This window comes from Penaeus vannamei, chromosome 5 (assembly GCF_042767895.1).
Source record: "Penaeus vannamei isolate JL-2024 chromosome 5, ASM4276789v1, whole genome shotgun sequence".
NCBI classification, from domain to species: Eukaryota; Metazoa; Arthropoda; class Malacostraca; order Decapoda; family Penaeidae; genus Penaeus; species Penaeus vannamei.
In genome coordinates, this window is record NC_091553.1 from 12,739,154 (window position 1) to 12,760,663 (window position 21,510).

The 21,510-nt window shown below is 53.5% G+C and overlaps 1 protein-coding gene across 6 annotated transcripts in view; it reads right to left on the reverse strand.

Moving 5' to 3' along the window:
- Window positions 1-21,032, reverse strand: part of DIP2 (disco-interacting protein 2) — a 183,117-nt gene extending 162,085 nt beyond the window's left edge. For all 6 annotated transcript variants that reach the window (XM_070121894.1, XM_070121893.1, XM_070121892.1 and 3 more), the window contains exon 1: window positions 17,058-21,032. In XM_070121894.1, the coding sequence (XP_069977995.1) occupies window positions 17,058-20,166 (3,109 nt within the window). In that variant the 5' untranslated portion in view covers window positions 20,167-21,032. The remainder of the gene's footprint in view (window positions 1-17,057) is intronic.
- Window positions 21,033-21,510: the final 478 nt, after the last annotated feature.

A 21,510-nucleotide genomic window follows, 5' to 3' on the forward strand; every position in this document is an offset into this window, starting at 1 on the left:
AGGGAGGGAGGGAGGGAGGGAGGGAGGGAGGGAGAGAGAGAGAGAGAGAGAGAGAGAGAGAGAGAGAGAGAGAGAGAGAGAGAGAGAGAGAGAGAGAGAGAGAGAGAGAGAGAGAGAGAGAGAGAGAGAGCAAGAGAGAGAGAGAGCAAGAGAGAGAGAGAGAGGGAGAGAGGGACGGAGGACGAGAGAGGAGAGAGGAGGGCGCCCCGGAGGGAGCGGGCGGGAGCGGGGCGAGCGTGCAAACAGAGAAGAGGGGCAGCATCGTGGAGGGTTAGCTTCCGCGCGAGCAGCAGGAGCTTGACTAACTGGGTGGCAGGGTGGCGGCGGCGGCGCTGCTGATGGTGGCTGTGCTGTGCTGCCGCCCTGCACGGATTGCGGGGCCCCAGAATCAATACGGCCGCGCGCTCCCCAGCATCCTACCGCTCCTTCTCCCGGTGCTGAGGGCGACTCCGCTGCCTGGCCCTCGCGGCTGCCGGGCCTAACAAGCTGCCTGCATAAAGGACATTCACTACGAAACAATAGTTAGCAACTTAATATCCTACCGCTTTGCCTGCAGGTCCTACGTTTATTAAAGCGTTCTTTACAACGCACCTGAACCGGGCGGTCTCCCCTCTCTGGCCCTCGCGTCCAAATCCTATTTCTCCTCTCCCTCCCTCCCACCCTCCCGCCCTCACCTCCCTCCTGGAGTCCCGCGAGCCCTCTGCATCCCCCCCCCCTCTCTCTCCACCAGCAGGGAGACTTCACGCTTCCTGTTTCTCAGTGACGACGCAGCAGAGGGGCCACGAGCAACGACATCCCAGTGACGACGACCATTCCAGTACCACACTATTCCGCTGCCGTCGTCGTGCCAAACGCGGAGTCCATAAATCGCACATCGCTGCTCTCCGACCCTGACCAATCTAGGGGGAGGTCTAAAGGGGAGGGGGGAGGGAGGAGCAGCAAGGCACTGACTCATTCCCGTTAATTGGTCCATCACTGGCACCCACGCCATTATGCCAACACCTTGCTTCGGAACCAATCAGCCAATCCGCAATGCCCTGGAACGAGCATAACTGACACTTTGTTAAAGCTATTCCTATTTTTAAGGACAAATGGTTAAAAACAGTTTTTCGTTTTTTCTTTCTTTCTCCTTTTCTTTAAAGTCATGGAACACACTGAATGGACACGAAAATATTCAAAAATCCTTCTTTTCTCCTGCCCACGTTTCAGCCATTCTCCAGGGGTGTGAATGTTAACACCACAGGAAGAGAACGAAAAACAGGGGAGGAAGGGATGGGGAAGTAAGAGGGAGAGGAAGTAAAAGAGAGAAAGGGACGGACAGACGGAAAGAGGACAGGTTATGAAAGAAGAAAGGAAGGGGGAAAAGGGGAGAGGCAAAGAGAATTTCAAATAGGTATACGAAGGAAGAAAGAGAGAGAGAGAGAGAGAGAGAGAGAGAGAGAGAGAGAGAGAGAGAGAGAGAGAGAGAGAGAGAGAGAGAGAGAGAGAGAGAGAGAGAGAGAGAGAGAGAGAGAGAGAAGAGAGAGAGAAGAGAGAGAGAAGAGAGAGAGAGAGAGAGAGGAGGAGAGGAGAGGAGAGAAGAGAGAGAGAGAGACGAGAGAGAGAGACGAGAATTACAAATATACCCTCCAGCAAAATGCTTGGAGCCCAGACAGACATCACCTCTCCAAGTTAGTGCCACCCGGAGCGCAAGCCACAGCAAGAACAGGAAGACAGCCACCGCACTGAATCCACCTCTGGCCCCCCAGCCTCCCAACAGGACCGACGGCCGTGATAGCAGTGGACTCGAATCCGCGCTCGCAATCAGAGTCGCATGAATCTTGAGCATTATAAAGAAAGGGTAAAAATAAAATCGTTATGCTAATACACTCGGGGGAAAAAATCAAAACTAAACAAACGGCGCTCAGATTCAACAAACCCCTCTTTTTCCTCCTCCAAGTGACATGATATGTGTACACGATCTGTGGGGACCGAAGGGAGAGAAGAAGAGGCTACAGATTTTCCTCTCGCACTTTTTTCCTCCGCTTTGGCTGCGTGTTTAAGTCAGAGCCTTGGAATTTCCTCCTCCACCCCCGTGCGTGCCATCCCTTATCCGCGAATTTACGACTGCGGATCAGATACAAACAGGCCCCCTGTCCTCATGCCGACATACGGTATCCTTTGAAAGCGCACATACGCACACGCACGCACTGATGGGTGCACATAAACAGACACGACGCCGGTATGAGAATGTACATACATGCATTGCAATTACACTTTCATCATTAGTTTGACGTTGCAGCCTCCCACGAGGAATGGTCATCAATTATACTCTGGGATGCTTATACCAATGTCATTATGCGGATGAAGCCGTAATTAATGTTTTGGAAATTATTATGAAAGTAAAAGCGAATGCTTTTGTTATTCATGGTAATCACGTAATGGATTTATCATAATAATCAATGCGAGTCTCAGCAAGGTTCTTCCTCTGCCCACATAATCCTTTTAATTCGCGGAAATTCGAACCAAGAAAGTAAAAAACAATGGTGCATATGTACTTTGTATATACATGCATTCATCTATGCATAACTACACACGCCATTTCACAAATGCATTCATACACACGTATACATATCATAGGTATGCACTGCCGCAATGAACATAATGCAGGCCACAAAAGGGGACGGGGGAACCGCATGGGAGGTTTCGCAATCTAAGGTCATGGTTCTGTCCTTGCCACAACGCAGCCCCCCCCCCCCTCACCCCCTCATTATGCTCCGAAGAGGCGCTGCGGAGCGATGACGCGCCCGCATCCGTCACTGTCACGGCCGCCGCTCTGCAACATCAGTAGTTGGGAAGGCAACCGGGGCGCCCCATCTCGCTGGCAAGGTAAGAGCGGGTATGGGCTGGGCGAGCAGGGCATCCGGAGTGTGGGCAGGGTAGGAACGAGCGGGCACGTCTCAAGGTCGTTGTTAGAGCCACTCCTCTCAGCCGACACCAGCATCTCGTCTGACCAGCAGGCCAGCGACACCCACGGCCCAGCATTACCTAACACAACACCGGACGCATCGCGAAACTGCTCGTCATCCGCGAACTTTAAATGGCATTCTTTCGGGAGGAAAAGCGGCTGCCGTCACACACACAGCCGCCGACGAAACCCTAGGCCCTACGTGACAAAACGGAGGACTCCCCGCTGAAGTTTATGGATAAAGACAGGGTTCGGATACTCTCGAAAATCCGCAAACCTGTTTGCGCCGCGATATAACACGGGGCCAAAGCACACTCGCCCGTTATTGGCTGCAGCCGAGGGTCAACGAGGGAAGGGATTACGTGCGAGGGCGGGGCAGAAGGGCGACGCTCTTAGGGCGGAGTAATTGCACGTGAGCCGGGATCCGCTCAAGTGAAGGCGGACGATCTTATAATCAACCTGGTATAGCGACGCAAGTCCAGCATTTCCCAAATATCCTGCGATTTCGCCCGCATAATCGGCCCTCTTATCCTAAAGCCTCGCGCTCTACATACGCCCTCGCCCAAGCACTCGATCACACGCCCATCGCGACTCCACTAAGTTATAATTTTATCATCTTCGGAAACCCAATTCCTCTCCCGATATCGCGGTTCTCAGGCGCCCGCCCCAGATACCGGGAAGGGCTCTCGGCGGGCGGGCGGGCGCGCTCCCGAGGCAAAGATCGTGTGTGAGCAAGATTCCCGGACTCCAGACAACAACATACCATTCATCGGTTGTCAACGGGCAAGACATCCACCCGGAGTGAGAACCCGGATGAGCCGTCGCCCCCGCCAGGCGCTTTCTTATTGCCCCTGAGGGATTTGTGCCGCGATCGCCGTGTTTGACTCACTGATCCAGAGTCAGCAGGCAGAGGCTAAGTAAGCAACATCGCAACGCCCTCTAAAATCGCCCAGTCTTCCTTTCGGTGCAAAGTGGGAGTCGGGCGTTTTAGAATGACCAGATCCTGCACCACTTTCCTAAATACCTTCCCAATAAGCCGAAGAAATGGCTAAGCTAAACTCTACGAAAACACGCTTCACCAACTTGATTGCTGAAACCTCTTAAACAGGAGATACACGTGACTGTTGTGTCTTCTCCCACTATTTAACTTGACAAACGCAACGGGCGGGAAACCGGGAGAAAAGGAGAGCTTGAAGCGCTGAGCTTTTCTAAAGGCCAAGGCATGACCTTCGTATGTGCTTTCCCTGCCGTCTATTTCATTATTCTGCGCCGAGCCCTTGCAATCAGATAATCTCCGACGATCACATTAGTGAGCACGTCGTAATTATAGGCCTTCGCTTCCTTATCAAAATCGGCCTGATTGTCCATAATAACCGTGGACGTGACGGGCATCGTGCGGTCCCGACACTCGCCGCCAACGCCACACTCAACACCACTCGGGCCACGCGATCATGGACCTCATCTTTTTTTGTCATGTCAAACCCTAAGGACATAAAATGCATACACTTCCCCCCCCCCCCCCTCTCTCTCTCTCTCTCTCTCTCTCTCTCTCTCTCTCTCTCTCTCTCTCTCTCTCTCTCTCTCTCTCTCTCTCTCTCTCTCTCTCTCTCTCTCTCTCTCTCTCTCTCTCTCTCTCTCTCTCTCTCTCTCTCTCTCTCTCTCTCTTCCTCCCCTTCCCCCGGGTCGCAAAACGCGTACTTGAAAAAGACAAACACGGCTGTCAGAGCACGCGCTATCTCCCAGGTGGCGACGCTGTGATAACACCCCCACTTCACTCTTAAAGTCGTCATTTCGTTCACACTTCCCTTACTGCAGCTCAACTCACTGAACCGCCGTTCTTTGTGAGTGAGAAATGCTGAAGCAGAGAGCAATGAAATGTGAGAAATCTCACTCTCTATTTCCTCAGAACAAAAGGCATTTGCTGGCAAACGCAATACTAGACGTCAAGCATGACGCAAGAAAAACGAACATCCGTTATTACAGTCAACCTTACTGAACCTCCTTCAGAACAACAAAACACACCCCCTTTGCAACCTTACCCAACAAACACTCATCAACTCTCCGCCACTTCAGCCATCCATCCTGCACCTTTATGCAGCAAAGGAATCGAGGCAACACAACAAGGGTGGCTCAGCGGTGTGCAGGAATACACACAAGAGGGTCTTTTTGAAGGCTTCGCCTTGGTAACCGTCCCCTCCTGACCCTCGCCTCGGTCGTGCCCCCTTCGACGGGGTCAATCATAATCCCTGCGGGAGGGCAGCCCACCTCCCACAACGACACATCTTTACTCCCTCCGATGTCAGGGAATCGTCTCATGCATAAGATTCAGTGCATGCGAGTGGGAGAGGAAAAACGCATTTTCCTGCTGGATACTTCTTATAGCATCTACCTACCCCTCAGCCGTACCAGCCTACCACATCAACTTTCATTCAATTCCTCGCCACTGCCAAACCAGCAAAGCCACCCAACGCCCTTCTCGCCGTGGCATCCTGCGAGGAGAGAGGCGATACCGCGGCGCCTTACCATTTCCCAGGCGGTACCACGTGCGAGTGATATGGTTAATGGTCCGAATCATTTCTGCAGATTATTCGCTCTCATCGCGCGTCATGACCTTTCAGGACCTATGGACCCATGGGGGAGGGCGACGAGAGAGTGAGGAATGGGATGTAGGAGGTGGGAGGGGAGAGAGAAAGGAAAAAAGGAGAAAGGGAAGAGTTCAGAGAGTAAAGCAGGAGAGATGATGCAAGGTGAGGTGAGAAGAGATATGAGATGAGATGAAGGGAGAAGAAAGGAGAGTAAGAGAGAGAGGAAGAAACAAAGAGAGACAGGTTAAGTGCAGGCAGGTACAGCGTGAGATAAACTGCTTCACGGGTGGACAGTCTCAAGCACCCTTCCGGCGCCTCTCCTGGCCCTCCAAGCTCCTACCCTCAACCCCCCCTCCCCCGACCACCAACACTTCTACTTATCTTCCTGCTTTTAAAAAGTTCTTTGGCTAATACGACTTCGGAGAGGATCAGCAGGCGTGGAGCGATAACCCGTTGCCTCCGTTCCTACCGAGCCCTTTCGCGCGAGTGGCTAACGACTAAAAAAAAAGACGCAAAAATAAGCAAAATGGAATACGGATTTTATTGGTTCAATAAGATAGCGTCTCGGCACGAAATGTGTACCACTTGCCGATAATTACTTTTTATCACGATCGCTTCGGATTAAATTCTTCTAAGAGGTTTACAAATCGGCAAACACAATCGGTGTAAAAATAAAGAATTATTGAAATTATCAAAGGCGAGAATAGGAGGGGGAGGGAGAGAGAGAGAGAGAGAGAGAGAGAGAGAGAGAGAGAGAGAGAGAGAGAGAGAGAGAGAGAGAGAGAGAGAGAGAGAGAGAGAGAGAGAGAGAGAGAAGAAAAGAGAGAGAGAGAGGGGGGGGGAGGGAAGGGAGGGAAGGAGGAGGAGGGGAGGGAGGGAAGGCGGAAGGGAGGGAGAGAAGGAGGAAGGGAGGGAGAGGGGGGAGGGAGGGAAGGAGGGAGGGAAGGTGGGAGGGAGGGAGGGAGGGTAAGGTGGGAGGGAGGGAGGAAGGGAGGGAGAGAAGGAGGAAGGGAGGGAGAGGGAGGAGGGAGGGAGAGGGAGGGAGGGAGGGAGAGAGAGAGAGAGAGAGAGAGAGAGGGGGGGGGGAAGGAGGGAAGGAGGAAGGGAGGGAGGGAAGGGAGGGAGGAAGGGAGGGAGGGAAGGAGGAAGGGAGGGAGAGAAGGAGGAAGGGAGGGAGAGAAGGAGGAAGGGAGGGAGAGAAGGAGGAAGGGAGGGAGACGGAGGGAGGGAGGGAGGGAGACGGAGGGAGGGAGGGAGACGGAGGGAGGGAAGGAAGGAGGGAGAGAAGGAGGGAGAGAGGAGGAGGGAGGGAGGAGGGAGAGAGGGAGGGAGGGAGGGAGGGAGGGAGAGAGAGAGAGAGAGAGAGAGAGAGAGAGAGAGAGAGAGAGAGAGAGAGAGAGAGAGAGAGAGAGAGAGAGAGAGAGAGAGAGAGAGGAGAGGAAGAAATTCCTCTGAAAACTTTTGCAAAGAGAAACATCTCGAACAAAGCCGTCCATTTTCTCCGCCACACGTTTCTCCTGAAGGGCATCTCCGAGCCCGTGAAAAGGAGCGGACGCCCCCCGCCCGGGCACGCACGACCACCGCCACCACCGCCGCCGCCGTCGTCGTCGTCGTCGGCCAACTTTGCGCCTGGTGGGAAATAACGGTATTGATCCCCCTATCGAACATGTTCTTGTATTCGCTATCTGGAGTTCGTAGTTCCCAGTGCGTTCGAACTCGGGCTGAGTTAATTTCCTGTTGGCAGCTGCAACGTCACGACTATCTCGACGACCCACGCCCGGACGAGGGTGGGGGTGGGGGTGGGGGTGGGGTGGGTGGGGTAGGGGAGACGCAAGGAGAGAGGGGGTCGTGTCATTCTGGTAGAGAGCAGTATGGGAAAGGGAGGGGGGGAGTGGGTAGGGAGGGGGTACTGGAATGGAACAAGGCAAAAGCAGACGAGCTGGAATATGCGGCATTAAATCGGGGGCGCGGGGACCAAATCAAAACTGACATTTAAAAATAAACATGGTAAATAGTTACGGCAAAACGCAAAACGCAAAACTCGGACATGCATTTCCCCCCACCCCTACCCGCGACAGTTTGGCCTTTACATTTCCATACCTACAATTTCCCATACAAAAATAAACAAACAAAATAATGAAAACAAGTTCTAAAGCCGGTCGCGTCCCAAGAAACTCAGCCGGGATCGCCAAGCTAATAACTCGGGTTCAGGAAGGAACGGGCAGCAGCAGCTTCGAGATAAACAAGGGGCGAGGAATGTGTAATCTCATGCCCTTTAAAGGCTGTTAATAGTCGGCCTCTCTTCCCGCGATCCACTCTTGCTTTTTGCCCTAACGGGCATGAGAGTCAGGGAGGGAGGGGGAGGGAGGAGACGAAGGATATCACAGGGAGGGAGGGGGAGGGAAGGGACGTAGGATATCACAGGGAGGGAGAGGGAGGGAGGGGAGGGGAAGGGACGTAGGATATCACGGGAAAGGAGAGGGGGCAGAGGGAGGGAGGGGGAGGGAAAGGACGAAGGATATCCCATGGAGGAACACAGAGGCGGACGCAATAAAGGACATATGCACGAGCAACGTCCACGGCTAAAAAGGGGACAAAAATGCCACGGGTGAAAAAGAAAATCAAGAGCATGAGCCATATACTCGAAATTCATCAAAAAGGCCACCGACATTTCGCTCGGGAAATAACATAAACGCAAAGCCATCGCTGTCCACTAATGCCGACATAAAGCCTGCCGACTGCCTCCCCCGCCCCGCCCCACCCCATCCCCTTTTTCATCAGTTCCCCAGCTCGCAACTAAACAGCTGAAACAACAAAGGATTACTTTAAAATTCGGGATAAACATGAATAAAGTGCAGCGGGAGAGCATGAGAGGTAATCCTCACAGGCTCCGAAGGTGAAATACTGTAACGGCGGAATGCGAGTCCCCGGTATTTCACAACGGCGTATTACTCATCCGCCGCGCGGGGAGGTACCGGGAAGGGAAGGGAAGGGATGGGAAGGGAAGGGAAGGGAAGGGAGGGAAAGGGAAGGGAAGGGAAGGGAAGGGAGAGGAGGAGAAGGGGAGGGGAGGGGAGGGGAGGAAAGGAAGGAGAGAGAGGAAGGGAAGGGGAGGGAAGGAAGGGATGCGTAGGGGAGGGAAAAGGAGGGGGCGGGGAGGGGAGGGAAGGAAAGGGAGGGAAGAGAAGGGATGGGAAAGGAAGGGGAAGGAAAAGAAGGGAAGAGAAGAGAAATGAAGGGATGGGGGGTAAAAGGGAAGGAGAGGGGAGTAGAACATTGGGCAGAGAAGGGGAAGGAAGCGAGGGGGGGAGGAACACGAAGAAGGGGAGAGAAGGGGGGGACGGAGAAGTCAAAACTTGGACGCGCAAGTTTTATTCCCGCAATTTATAACCGTACTGCAGCGGAATTCTGGGTCCTAACAATGACAACTTTTCTCAATATCGGGTGGTCGGGGGGCGGAGCGAAATATTTCTCTCGGAGTAAGAAAGAGGAACGGCGACGACAAATGAGAACATACTTACACTCCGAGCATCTCACGGCCATGCAATACGCAGGCACTCCGCGACTTGACACCCCGCACCGCTTGAGGGCCGACCTACGTATGCTAATGCCGGTCGTACAGCCTCGGAGGCCACAATCAAACGCACCTCCGCTATTCGCATACTGAGCAGCCCGGAGCTCTATCATCTGTCTGAGATCAATGAGGCAAAGCCCCTGTTTGTAGGACTTGGTGGCCAGAGGAGAGTGAGTGGCCCCGATTCCCTGTTGGGGGAGGGGGAAAGAGGAGGAGAGGAAGGAGGAGGAGGAGAGGAAGGAGGAGGAGGAGAGGAAGGGGGTGGAGGAGAGGAAGGAGGTGGAGGAGAGGAAGGAGGAGGAGGAGAGGAGGAGGAGAGGAAGAGGTGACGAAAGAGGAGGATGAGGAGGATGAGAAGAGGAAGGAGGAAGATGAGGAAAAAGAGAAGGAGGAAGTAGACGAGGAGCAGGAGGTGGAGGAGGAGGGAGGGGGGAGAAAACCAGTGGCACTACTGGTGAACAGGTGCAAGCAACACAGGTTGGCCCGCCCCGATTTGGCGGCGGTGGTGACACGGCGACGGCAACGCGCGAGACTCGAGTCCGACCCCCCCCCCTTCCGGTGCGCGGGGCCCCCGAGGGCAACGAAACAATGGTGTCGCTCCTCACAACATCACCGCCTCCAGGAAGTTCACACAACACAACACCTGCTTACCTGCACCGCTGTCTCTATACACACATGTAATGCTCGGGAACGCGAGGAGACTCATCACTTCCTCTCAGACAAAAGCCACGCCAAACACCACGTCTGACTCCGCAAACAAAAAAACGAAAAAAAAAAAAAAACGCACTCCATATTAAAACTCGTGTTTGGATTTTAGTACAACGTCAACATGAGCTGCGGCATACAAGGTCTCCTCGCTTCCTTGAACATCTTCGCGTGTTGTACTTGCCTTTTTATGCTTTCCGACGTTGTTGCCACTCACTCAAGGTACCGCTGCTTATTCATCTATCAATGCGTTATCCATCCATCGAATCTGCTTCGATGTTTATAGCGTTTCGTATCAGTGTTTAAAATGGAAGTAATGGAAGAATGAGTGACGGAAGACGTATCCGGACGGGAGGCTCGCCAGCGGCCCCGCCTGGCGTACTCCGGCTAACCCACATACGGAAGGGGAGGGGGGCGCGAGGGGGGAGGGAGTTCAAGGCGTCACGCATGACCTGCGGGAGTTTAGTTGTAATAACTCACTTCCCGATGGGAAAATATGAAATGGAAACAGTTCCGCATTCGGAGGCCTAAACCTTTATGCGGACTGACCTTCCCTCCAGCGGAAACAAATCAAACGACGGAAACAGGTTAACCGTTCAGCCGTACTGCAGGTCGAGCATTCTCCCTCATGCGGTGTTCTGCGGATTCTGTACTGTCAAATTCATTCCACAGAAAACGCCTTATAAGGAAATTACTTCGAATATTCATTCTTATGAATAAACCTCTAAACCTTGCAGAGCAAAAACGCATAAATGCATAATGCACAGCCCGGCGCGTTACAAGGTGCGAGACGCAGAGCAGCGGCGCTCCGCCACAGCCAGGACGCACCTTGATCACCTCCTAACACCATTCGAATGGCCAGACAACCAGGCTGATGAGAATATACGGCTCCTTGCACGCCTTGCTCGCTTTGCAAGGAAAAGGCGCGCTGCAGGAAGCTGGCAGCGGGTTTGTGTTGCAGACGCTCTTTCGGCTCCTTTAGGAAGTGATGGCGGTGGGCGCGCGAGTGCTGGGCGGAGGATGGTCTTCCGAGGAGGACACTGTGGGCGGTAGGCGTGGACCTGTCAGCATAGTGGATGTATGTATCTGCAAACCTACGTGTGCACATGTAACTATCTGTCTGTGCGCGCGCGCACTGCATGTGCGTGAACGCGCGTGCACTACTTATGTCAGCGTTAGGGGAGGGGGAGAAAGCGGAAAAGGATCGGCCAGTGGTCAAGTATGGGAACCAGGAATCACACGTGCCCGCCACAACGACCGCCAAGTTCGGCTGGGTCGCCGCTCCACCCTCCGATGTTACCTCCCAGGCAGGTCACCAGGCCGCGTCTAGCTACTTGCGGTGTCCGACCTTATTATCGAAATACTACTATGGACAGCACATTTCCACTCAACAAAGGAACAAACAAACAAAATTCATCATCATCACAACTCAAGGTATTTCCCATAAACTACATTCAAGCTTTTTCCAGTTCACCCGCAGCTGTAGAAAAAATAGCCGCCGGTCAAACGCATATGAGTCACCCGTCCGAGGAGACCTGGTGTCTAAAAGCCCGTAATTCCACACCCGGTGGCGACTGACACCAACAAGAGGGGAGCGCGAGGAGACCCCGGTGCCACCGCGTACCGCCGGCCCTCTCCTACGGCAAGCGCAGGGCGACATCAAAGAAAGTTAGAGGGTGACAGCCACGATACATCAACGTCTACGGAGTAGATCGGAGGCGGTCTGAAAGGAAGCGCCAGAGGGGGTGTGGAGGGTGGAGGTTGAGGAGGAGGAAGCAGGAAAGGGAGGAGGAGCAAGATAAAGAAGAAAAATGAAAGGGTGAGGCGGAGAAGGGGAGGATGAGATGTAGTGGGAGAGGAGGAGGAGGAGAGGGAATGGAAAGAGAGAGAGAGAGAGAGAGAGAGAGAGAGAGAGAGAGAGAGAGAGAGAGAGAGAGAGAGAGAGAGAGAGAGAGAGAGAGAGAGAGAGAGAGAGAGAGAGAGAGAGAGAGAGACAGACAGACAGACAGAGACAGGAGAGGAGAGGGAGCAGACTGAGAGACACATTGTTGCGTTGTGTGCGCAACGAAGTCGACGTGTGTGAGCGCCGAGTTCCCTCCCTCCCAGCGGATGCGACTTCCCTGCAATTCGTAGTCGCGCGATGAATCCAGCCCCCGCGGTCGTCCCCGGCGCCCTCCGGTCTCCCACGATTAACCATCTCACCCTCGGGATGAAGGGACGGAGAGAGGAAACACGAGGACCCGAGCAATTAAATGAACTTCAAAGGTAGGTGGAGTTAATGAATTAGACGGGAGGCAAGGAGGTGGGGTCTTCGGCGTTCATGTTGGCACTCGCTTCCTTACTCTGCTGGCACGCCTACCGCCGCTAATCGTTATCAGATATCAGTCTGCCAATTTTGGGGAAGAAGAAAAATGATGAGGTGGGGGGGAGGGGCGGCATATCATGCGCTCTTGGCTCTGCACTAAGATCGAACATTAAACTTGGTACGTTTCGATCATACATGAAAGACCAAATGAATACCACATACGGGGAAAACGGCTTGATTGCCTGGGTCTACACCGAAAGCAGGCACTAAGGAGAGGAAGTGGTCGTCCGCCACCGATTCTCGCTGGCCACGTCTCGTCGCTCCGTCCGCCAGCGAGTCCGGTAAACCGCTTCGCGTGGCGGGAGATCCGTTCTTCGGCGGGCGACCGTTCTTCTCCCGAAATGCCGCGGAAGGAAGGAACTCTGCCGGATGAACTACCTTGACCACGGAAGGGACGGGTCGATAGAATAATTTCAATTCTTTCGTTTCCCTTTTAAAATAGTAACAATGAGTTTAAAATGAAAAACCCTTAATCACAAGAGTGATTGAATACATCACGTCCTCTCTGGCAACCATTGTCAGTGTGCAAAATGGGAGAAAATTAACAAAATGTGGGAGGTCGGGAAAGAACGTGGTGACAAATTGAAAGTTTACAATATGACAAAATAGATGAAAAATAAAAAAGCAAACAACAATGAAAGAAAATCAACAAGAAGAAAAGGACAAAATCGGAAGACGAGTACAACGAAAAAGGTAATAAATGCATTACGCAAAATAAAGGCAACACGTCTCTAACTGACAGGTTTAGAGAGGCTGCGAGGGGAAGGCAGAGAGGCGGTTGATGAGCTGTCAATTACCTATGGATTAAACCATGATGATGAGCGGAGTGACAGAACAAGTGGCGATGCAAAGGGGGCAACGCACCGGTGCCAACCCTCTGTGCCTCTGTGGTAATGACCTAAGGGTGGTGAGAGGAATGAGTGCTCTCTCTCTCTCTCTCTCTCTCTCTCTCTCTCTCTCTCTCTCTCTCTCTCTCTCTCTCTCTCTCTCTCTCTCTCTCTCTCTCTCTCTCTCTCTCTCAAAAACACACACACACATTCTTTTCTTCATCAGTCCGTCTATCTGCCTGTCTCTCCACAACAGAAAACACTCAACGCCCAAATAAATACTTCAACACACACTCTCTCTCTAATAACTCTTAAATCAAGGTATCATCGCTCTCATCTCTTCTCCCCCGAACTTTCGCTGTTTAACCAATCGTAAATCCTTCTCGAGTCTCCCCTCCGAGATCTCACGCAGTCGTGATACGAGCGCAGTATTAATAAATCCCCCGTTTAAGTCTTACTTTCCGAGTCCTTCAAGCCCTTTCATTGAAGTGGCACTCAAGAGAAAACATAGATATAAAGGTGATTTTTCACATTAGAAAGCGACAGCTAACAAACCGCTTAACACGGGCCAATAAACTGTTTGTCTTCGGAGCTGCACGTACAAACCATCTATTTTAAGACCACTAAAACTGTCGGCCGAAGTATAACTGTCGCGGTCAGAATAAACCTCCCATAGCTCGTGTGGAGCAACTGGCCTCCGCTGCTGTAAGGACGACGCCCAAAGATGTACGGCCGCCTCCACCTGGAGCGCCTCGCGCGTTCTCTCGGCGCCTCCTTCCCTCCCGCTGTCTCGCGGGCTCTTCCCGTGTCCCTCCTCCCATAGAACATAACATAACGTTCATCTTTCGAGGGCGAGAGATTAAAAATCATACATATGGAAAGGCGCGGGCATGGCTGTAGTTCCTCCATTTCAACTCGAATGCATCATTCATCACCTACATTTTTTCAAATGCAACCCCCGGAACTTCCATTTTTCTCCATCGCACTCCAACTTGGAGAAGAAAAAATAATTCCAAGAAGTTCTATATTTCACAATCCACATTAAGGCTGCCACTCTCGTGTCGTGCGGCGCCACGAGACGCATCAGCTGGTAGCCCGAGGTCGTGAGAACCACCTCGTGAATGTCGAGACGAGCCCCCGTGCCCCTTACACTCCTAACCTCCCGCTAGGCTCAGGGGCCGCCCTGTCCACCCACGACTCAGCATTCCTGAGATTCACGTGCGATTGTCTCGTCACACACGCATGATATAAGTAATTATCTCCATGGTGCTAACGAACGTAAAGATACGTAAAATGGAAATGTAATGATGCGTTGTAGAAAAAAAACGTTGTAATTCAGATAAACGCGAACAAAACGAACATGTACTCAAGAAATCACTAAGAAAAATGTAAAAAATGTCTTAAGCACTCTAGCCGAGAGTGCCACTAAAAAAATAGGTACTTTTAAACTACGATTAATCAATAGTCCAAAAAGGCGCTCTCGCAAGGAATACTAATGCGCGGTGACATGCAGGTCCGTCCCCTGCCCCCCCTCCTACCATCCCATTTCCCTATCCCACCAACCCCCTTCCCTATCCCGCCAACCCATCTTCCCTATCCCGCCAACCCATCTTCCCTATCCCGCCAACCCATCTTCCCTATCCCGCCAACCCATCTTCCCTATCCCACCAACCCCCTTCCCTATCTCAACATCCCCCTTCCCTATCCCGCCAACCCCCCTTCCCTATCCCGCCAACCCCCCTTCCCTATCCCGCCAACCCTCCTTCCCTATCCCGCCATCCTCCTTCCCTATCCCGCCATCCTCCTTCCCTATCCCGCCATCCTCCTTCCCTATCCCAACCCCCCTTCCCTATCCCAACCCCCCTTCCCTATCCCGCCAACCCCCTTCCCTATCCCGCCATCCTCCTTCCCTATCCCGCCGTCCCCCTTCCCTATCCCGCCATCCTCCTTCCCTATCCCGCCAACCCTCCTTCCCTATCCCGCCATCCTCCTTCCCTACCCCGCCAACCCCCTTCCCTATCCCAACCCCCCTTCCCTATCCCGCCAACCCCCTTCCCTTTCCCGCCAACCCCCTTCCCTATCCCGCCACCCTCCTTCCCTATCCCGCCATCCTCCTTCCCTATCCCGCCATCCTCCTTCCCTATCCCGCCAACCCCCCTTCCCTATCCCGCCAACCCCCCTTCCCTATCCCACCAACCCCCCTTCCCTATCCCACCAACCCCCCTTCCCTATCCCACCAACCCCCCTTCCCTATCCCGCCATCCTCCTTCCCTATCCCGCCATCCCCCTTCCCTATCCCGCCAACCCCTTTCCTATCCCGCCATCCTCCTTCCCTACCCCACCAACCCCCCTTCCCTATCCCGCCAACCCCCCTTCCCTATCCCGCCATCCCCTCTTCCCTCCATCGACTAGACTAGCGCCCTCCAATCCATCATCATCTCTCAACGGCCCTCGAAAGAGCAGATCGACTCCCAACACCACGGGTTCACACTCCCAACGAGGGCGTGTGGGGAGCAGCGTCTTCGATCGCATCTTGGAAGTGTTTACTTTGCAAAAAGGGGAAAGAGGGAGAGGGAAGAACGTGGAGCGAAGGATGGATGGATGGGAAAAGGAGAAGGGAATGATGGAGGAGGGGGATACATGGAGAGGAGAGAGGAAGTGGAAGGGGGAAGGGGGGAGGGGGAGGGGGAGACTGAGAGGGAGAGGGAGAGGGAGAGGGAGAGGGAGAGGGAGAGGGAGAGGGAGAGGGAGAAAGAGAGGGTGAGAGACGGGAAAGAGGAAGAAGATAGATAGAGAGATGGGGTGTACGTGTTAACGTGCGCGTTAAGGAGAGGGGTGAGATGACGAAAGGGGAAGGGGAGAAAGTGAGGGAGGGGAAAAGGAAGAGATGGAGAGTTAAAGAAAAAAGGAGAGAGTGGGGAATACTCTGAGGTAGATAGACAGATATAGCGAGAGAGTGAGCGCGGGAGAGGAGAGAGAAAGAGGAGGAGGGAGAGGGAAAATGAGAGAAAAATATAGATAGAAATAGAGAGATGGATATAAACGAAGAGAGAGAAACAAAAAAAGAAAGAGTGAAAGAGAGAGAGGAAGATTGAGAAAGAAAGAAGAGAGAGAGGAGAGGAGTGAGAAAGAAGACCTGCAGAATCTGCAAAGCGACTGCAAAAGAGAGAGAGCAGGCCAGAGGCGAAAAGATTGACTGCACTCCCGTCCTCTTCCGTACTCAACAATGTCTCCGACGTTCGTAACTTTAGCCTTTAATTAGTCATCCGCTTTCCTCATCCTTTTTTCTTCTTCGCCTTCTCCTGCTTCTGATTTAAGGTTCCCTCGCCTCCTCATGAATATTCTGATATTCAATGCAAATCATTCTCGCACGACGAGGTCGCCTAATGAACACGGTCTCGGACGAACTTTAGAACAAGGAAAGGAAAGACAATCGCAGTTTCTCTTGAATGGAAGCCCCCTCCCAAGTTTGCTTTTAGTGTGGTTTGTTTGTTTAGTCTGTTTCCTTATTAACTACGAGGCTTGTGTGTGTGGAAAAATCCTCTGTGTAAAATCCTAAACAATGAAGAACTGAGGGATTCTCCGAAATGTTGTAAGCTCACGTGTCTGGAGGGAAATTCTTTTTCCTCTCTACGTGGGGATAGCAGGAAGGTGTTCAATCTGGCCCTTAAGAGACTGTAGTGGCCTCTTGCCTGTCATAAATCAGCAGTGAACCTGGTCAGCAGGTCCGCGTGCGCCCCACCCACCTTGATGGTTCACAGGGGACCACTCCAAGGAGAGAGAGAGAAGAGCCAAGGATACAACACTGCTTCCTCAGGCAACCTCTGGCCATGGCCCTTCCCCCTCCTCTCCTTCTCCCCCCCCCCTCCCCTTGCGTCTTTTTTTCTCCTTTTCCTCCCCCTCCTCCCTCGACCCCTCATCCCCTATCCTCCCATCTACTACCCCGCCCAGTCGACTCTTTTCTTATTAATTAGCTAGTGCAAGAGCACACTGAATATTAAGTACGCACTGCGCCTTGAGCCAGCCCAGGCAGCGAGTAAGAGCACACACTCACCTGGGTTTCCTCTGGGGGAGCGCACCCTGGGCGTCCTCTTCCAAGACGGGTAAGCAGGAACCGTGGGCTGCTTCTTTTGGGATTTCTTCCTGCGGACGCGGCGTGTCGGCCTCTGGGCGCCACTGCTGCCGCGGCTCGACACCAGGGACTCGACCAGGGACTCCGCGCTGCCCTCCAGCGATCCCTGACCTGATCTGTTTTTGCTTTTGACCAAATCTTGTAGCAAGAACTGCGTGATGATGCGTTCGTTCGTGGCTTCGAGCGGCCGTTGTTCTTGCTCACTTTCTTGTTTGCTCTTGCCAATCTTTGCCAGTGCGCTGAGAGCCTTCAAAACAAGCTCAGGATTCTTGGCTAATCTCAAGTTTATTCTTGCGGTACTTGGCTCTGATTTCGGTTTCTTGGATGGTGTCAAGTTAAACTTGGCAATGCCTGGCTCGCTGGTGGTATCCTTGACACCTAACTCGTCCTCTTGTTCGTCCTCCTCTAACATGGACCGTACAAACTGTGCAGCTTTTTGGCTCCTGCCGTCAATCATATGTGACCCGACAGGCTGGTTGAGGGGCATGAGCAGATGGGCATGGGCAGTGCGGATTTCAGGAACGTCAAAACGGCGTAGGAGAGTTTGTGGAATTTTGACAGCACCCGACGAACGACGACGTTGAGGCGGGACAAACACCATGGAGTTTGGCTGTTGATTGCTGGGCTGCTGGTTTTTGGTTGACTGGAATGCTTCTGGACGAAGAGGCCGGCTGCTTGGAACCCTCTCATCCAATTCCTCGATTTCAAACTCCTGCTGGCGCTGCAGCTGCTGTGCTGCCTTTTTAGCACGACGAGCCTGCCTTGCAGATCTTCTTGCAGAGGCTGCCCGTGCAAGCCAGCTGGTGCGGCCCACAAGGAGGCCCGGCCCACGTCGTCGTCGACCTCGGCTGGAGGCTTCGCTTGTAATGCTGGCGGGGCTGATCAAATCTGGGCCTGGAGGGGCAGAGGACATGGCCAGGGAAAGAGGGCGGCCAGGGTGGACGGCGTGACGAATAATGGACACGGGCGTCCGAGGGCGGTGGGCTGGGATGGGCGGAACAGGTGGGACGGGGCGCTCCTGGGAGCTGGTACGTGAGGAAGTTCGGTCTGACGAAGAAGGTCTAGCACCGACGGGCACCGAAGGCAAACCGCCGACGAAGGGGTTGCCTCCCGTGAGTCGTCCCGGATAGAACTGCGACGAATTGACAACACTGGCAGCCTCGCCGAGCACCTGAAGGGCTTTGGGCGAGTGCGTTGTGGCGGGGGAGGAGAGAGGTCGCGGTCTGAACACAGGGGACTGAAGGCCTGAGGCTGGGATGGACCGGTGTCTTTGAAGGAGCGCCGGGGAGTTCGGCGCCGGAGGTTCGTGGGACAGGTGGCGAGTCAGAGGTGCAGGCTCGTGGTGCAAATACTGGCGGCCTGGAGGCGTGGAGTCGCGGGAATTGCGATGCTCCATAGAACCTGACTCCTGGGACAGCTGCCGCCCCATGGCTACTGCCTCGTGGGACATCTGACGCCCCATGACTGCACTGTCATGGGAAATCTGCCTATTCATGACTACTGCCTCATATGACATTTGTCGGCCAATAATACTTGGCTCCTGATATATCTGTCGGCTCATTGTGCCCGACTCGTGCGACAACTGGCGATTCATTGTCACGGACTCGTGAGAAAACTGACGGGCCGTTGCACCTGACTCATTAGAATACTGGCGCGCCATGGGTGACGTTTCGTGGGCGAGGTGCCGAGGTATAGCAGAGGGGCTCCCGTAGCCGGGCGGGATCCCCAGACTGCGCGGCCCGCTCGGGTTAAGGTCGTTCCTCGGCCGAGGACCCCCTTGGGCGCGAGCCATGCCATAGCCCTGGAGGCTCACCGGGCCGCTCGGATGGATGCTTTGTGTCCCTGAGTGTCGCATCAAGGACGGAGACTCGCACGAATGCACCGAGCGCTGGCGCACGAGGGCGGGAGAGCCAGCACACACAATCTGGTTGTGGCACATGTAGTACTGGTGCTGCTTTTCCAATTCAATAATTTCTTGCTGGCGTCGCAGTTCCTCCTGCTCTCTCTGTGCCTGAAGCTGCAGCTGTTGTTGTTGCTGTTGCTGCTGCTGATTCTTCCTGCTAGGCGAACGGGAGAAAAAACTCCCCGAAAACATGGCCGACCACCGACTCTGAGGTTTCGGGCTTCCTTGGGCCTTCGTTTCCTGGGCGATTTTGGGCGACCCAGGCGGGCAGTGCATGGCACAGCGCCGGGTTTCTCTCTCGTGCCATGACGCCCGTAGCTGGTGTGTAGGCGTCAACGGCCCAGCCAGTCGGTGGACATGGGTTTTGCCAGGAGTGGGAGGAGCTGACACCGGCTGACATGCCCGTGTTCTGCTGGGGGTATTGTGCAGGGATCTCGCAGGGGTGGTGGGGGGTTCACGGGTCTTGGGCGCCACCCGCGGCGACCCCAGCAGGCTCTTGATCCGCAGCGGAGGCACTGGCGACTCTGCGGACACACTGCGACGAAAACTTGGAGCGTCATTGCCTTGCCTTACCTCCTGCCCTAACGACGGCGGCCCTGACGACCCCAGCTGCCGCCCGATATCCACCCCTAAGGTCTTGCGGCGGTCCAAGCTGAGTCTCTTGGTGGAGTCGATGCTGACCTTCTTCTTGGAGTCGAGGGAGTGCCGGACCCCGGAGTCGAGTGACGAGAGCTTGTTGGTGGACAGAGTTGACGGTAGCGACTCGTCGGTGCGCTTCAGCGAGTCCTCGTCACTCACCGCCACTCTCCACTCGTCGTACGTGATGACGCGACGGGGGAGTCCCGTCGAGGACGTCCCGTAGCCCCCGGCTTCCCCTCCGTCCGTCGAGTAGCCGTCATCTCGGCGCTCGTCGCTCGAGACGGACGACTTGCGCTGCACGGCCGAGGTCTTGACGACCAGGCCGTTGGGCAGCGTGATCTTTTCATGGCGACGCGTGGAGCGGCGCAGGGAGGCTCGCTTGAAGGAGTTGGATCGACGGAAGTGCTGCGAATCCGCCTGCTGCTGCCCCTGCTTGTCCCGGCCTCCACGGACCAGGCGCCGCAATCCTTCCAAGCTGAGGGGTTTCATGGCCGATCACCAGCCACGCCTCCCTGGCATAACACGACCATCACAACAGCGATCTCAACCACGAGCTCAATCTGCACTGTGCCTCAAACCTGATGTATTTCCTGAGTTATGCCACTTCTCATATCTCGTACCTTTTCTATGCCAAACAATCTAAAGCAAATACATTCCGAAGCTGCTGCTTTTGTGTGTGGCTAATCTAACCGCCATACAAAAACCCAGAAAATGTATGGCGATAAATAAGGCTTATCAAAATCTTTGCAAAATTTCTCCTTAAGCGACAGCGAGATTCATAGAACATTCTCCAAAAGACGGAAGAACAGAGTCAGCTGCAATTTTGCCCCTGCTGTGACCGGCGCTCTTATCTGATGTACACAACATACTGCAACATGCACTGTCGGCAAGCGTGCCCACTTCAGCACCAAATTAGCGATCACTCACAGAAAATTCCCTTTTCATAAAAGAACTGATGGTTAAAACTCTAATTTCTCACTACTTCTAATCCACTTCTAGGGATATACTGCACACTAAAGCACAGCCGCCGAGTGTGTCAGGTACAAGGTGATATGTTGATGAGGTGATGCTCACTTCACACGGCGCTCAACACTTGCAGCACCAGACCGCTAAAAGAACACTGGCCAAGGAACAAGCACAATCCACTACAATATCCACACGTCCGTCACGACCATCACGCCAACACACACGAAGCAAGCACTCAAAAGCGGGGAGGGGGAGGAGCGAGTAAATCCACGGATATGGCAGAGTACAAGAGACACGAGTGGTGGGCGGGTAGACGTGTAACTGCGAGGAGACAGCCAGACACAGCAGGAGAGAGCGTGGCCCCCACCTGCCTCCACCACGGTCCACACCACACTGACGAACCGCGCCACTGACAACCCCAGCCACCACCAACAACGGAGCGCCCTCATACTCGCCCCTACGAACTTTAACGACACCCCCTCCTCTATACAGCACATTAGAATTAAAGCTTTAATACGGATAGTTTTTTTTAATCATATAATATACATAATCCCTACTCAATTCACAGTTTTAAAAAATAAAATTCCTTTATGAATCCCACACCAGTGACTCCGGCGGCTAGCAGAAAATACGAAAAGAAAAATACATTTCAGAATACTACAGCGCACCAGCAGAGAGCATGCGTATGCTTGTTGATTGTGCCTCTGTAAATAATTTCGGTACTATGTTTGCGTGTGTCTTTGCACAAGTTTTACTCTTTTCCTATATTCTCTTTCATCTTCATTGTTTAATCGTCTGATTGATGATTTTGTTACCTCATTTCTAATTCTCATTCATCTCTTGGCTGATTTTCACTTTTAAAAAATC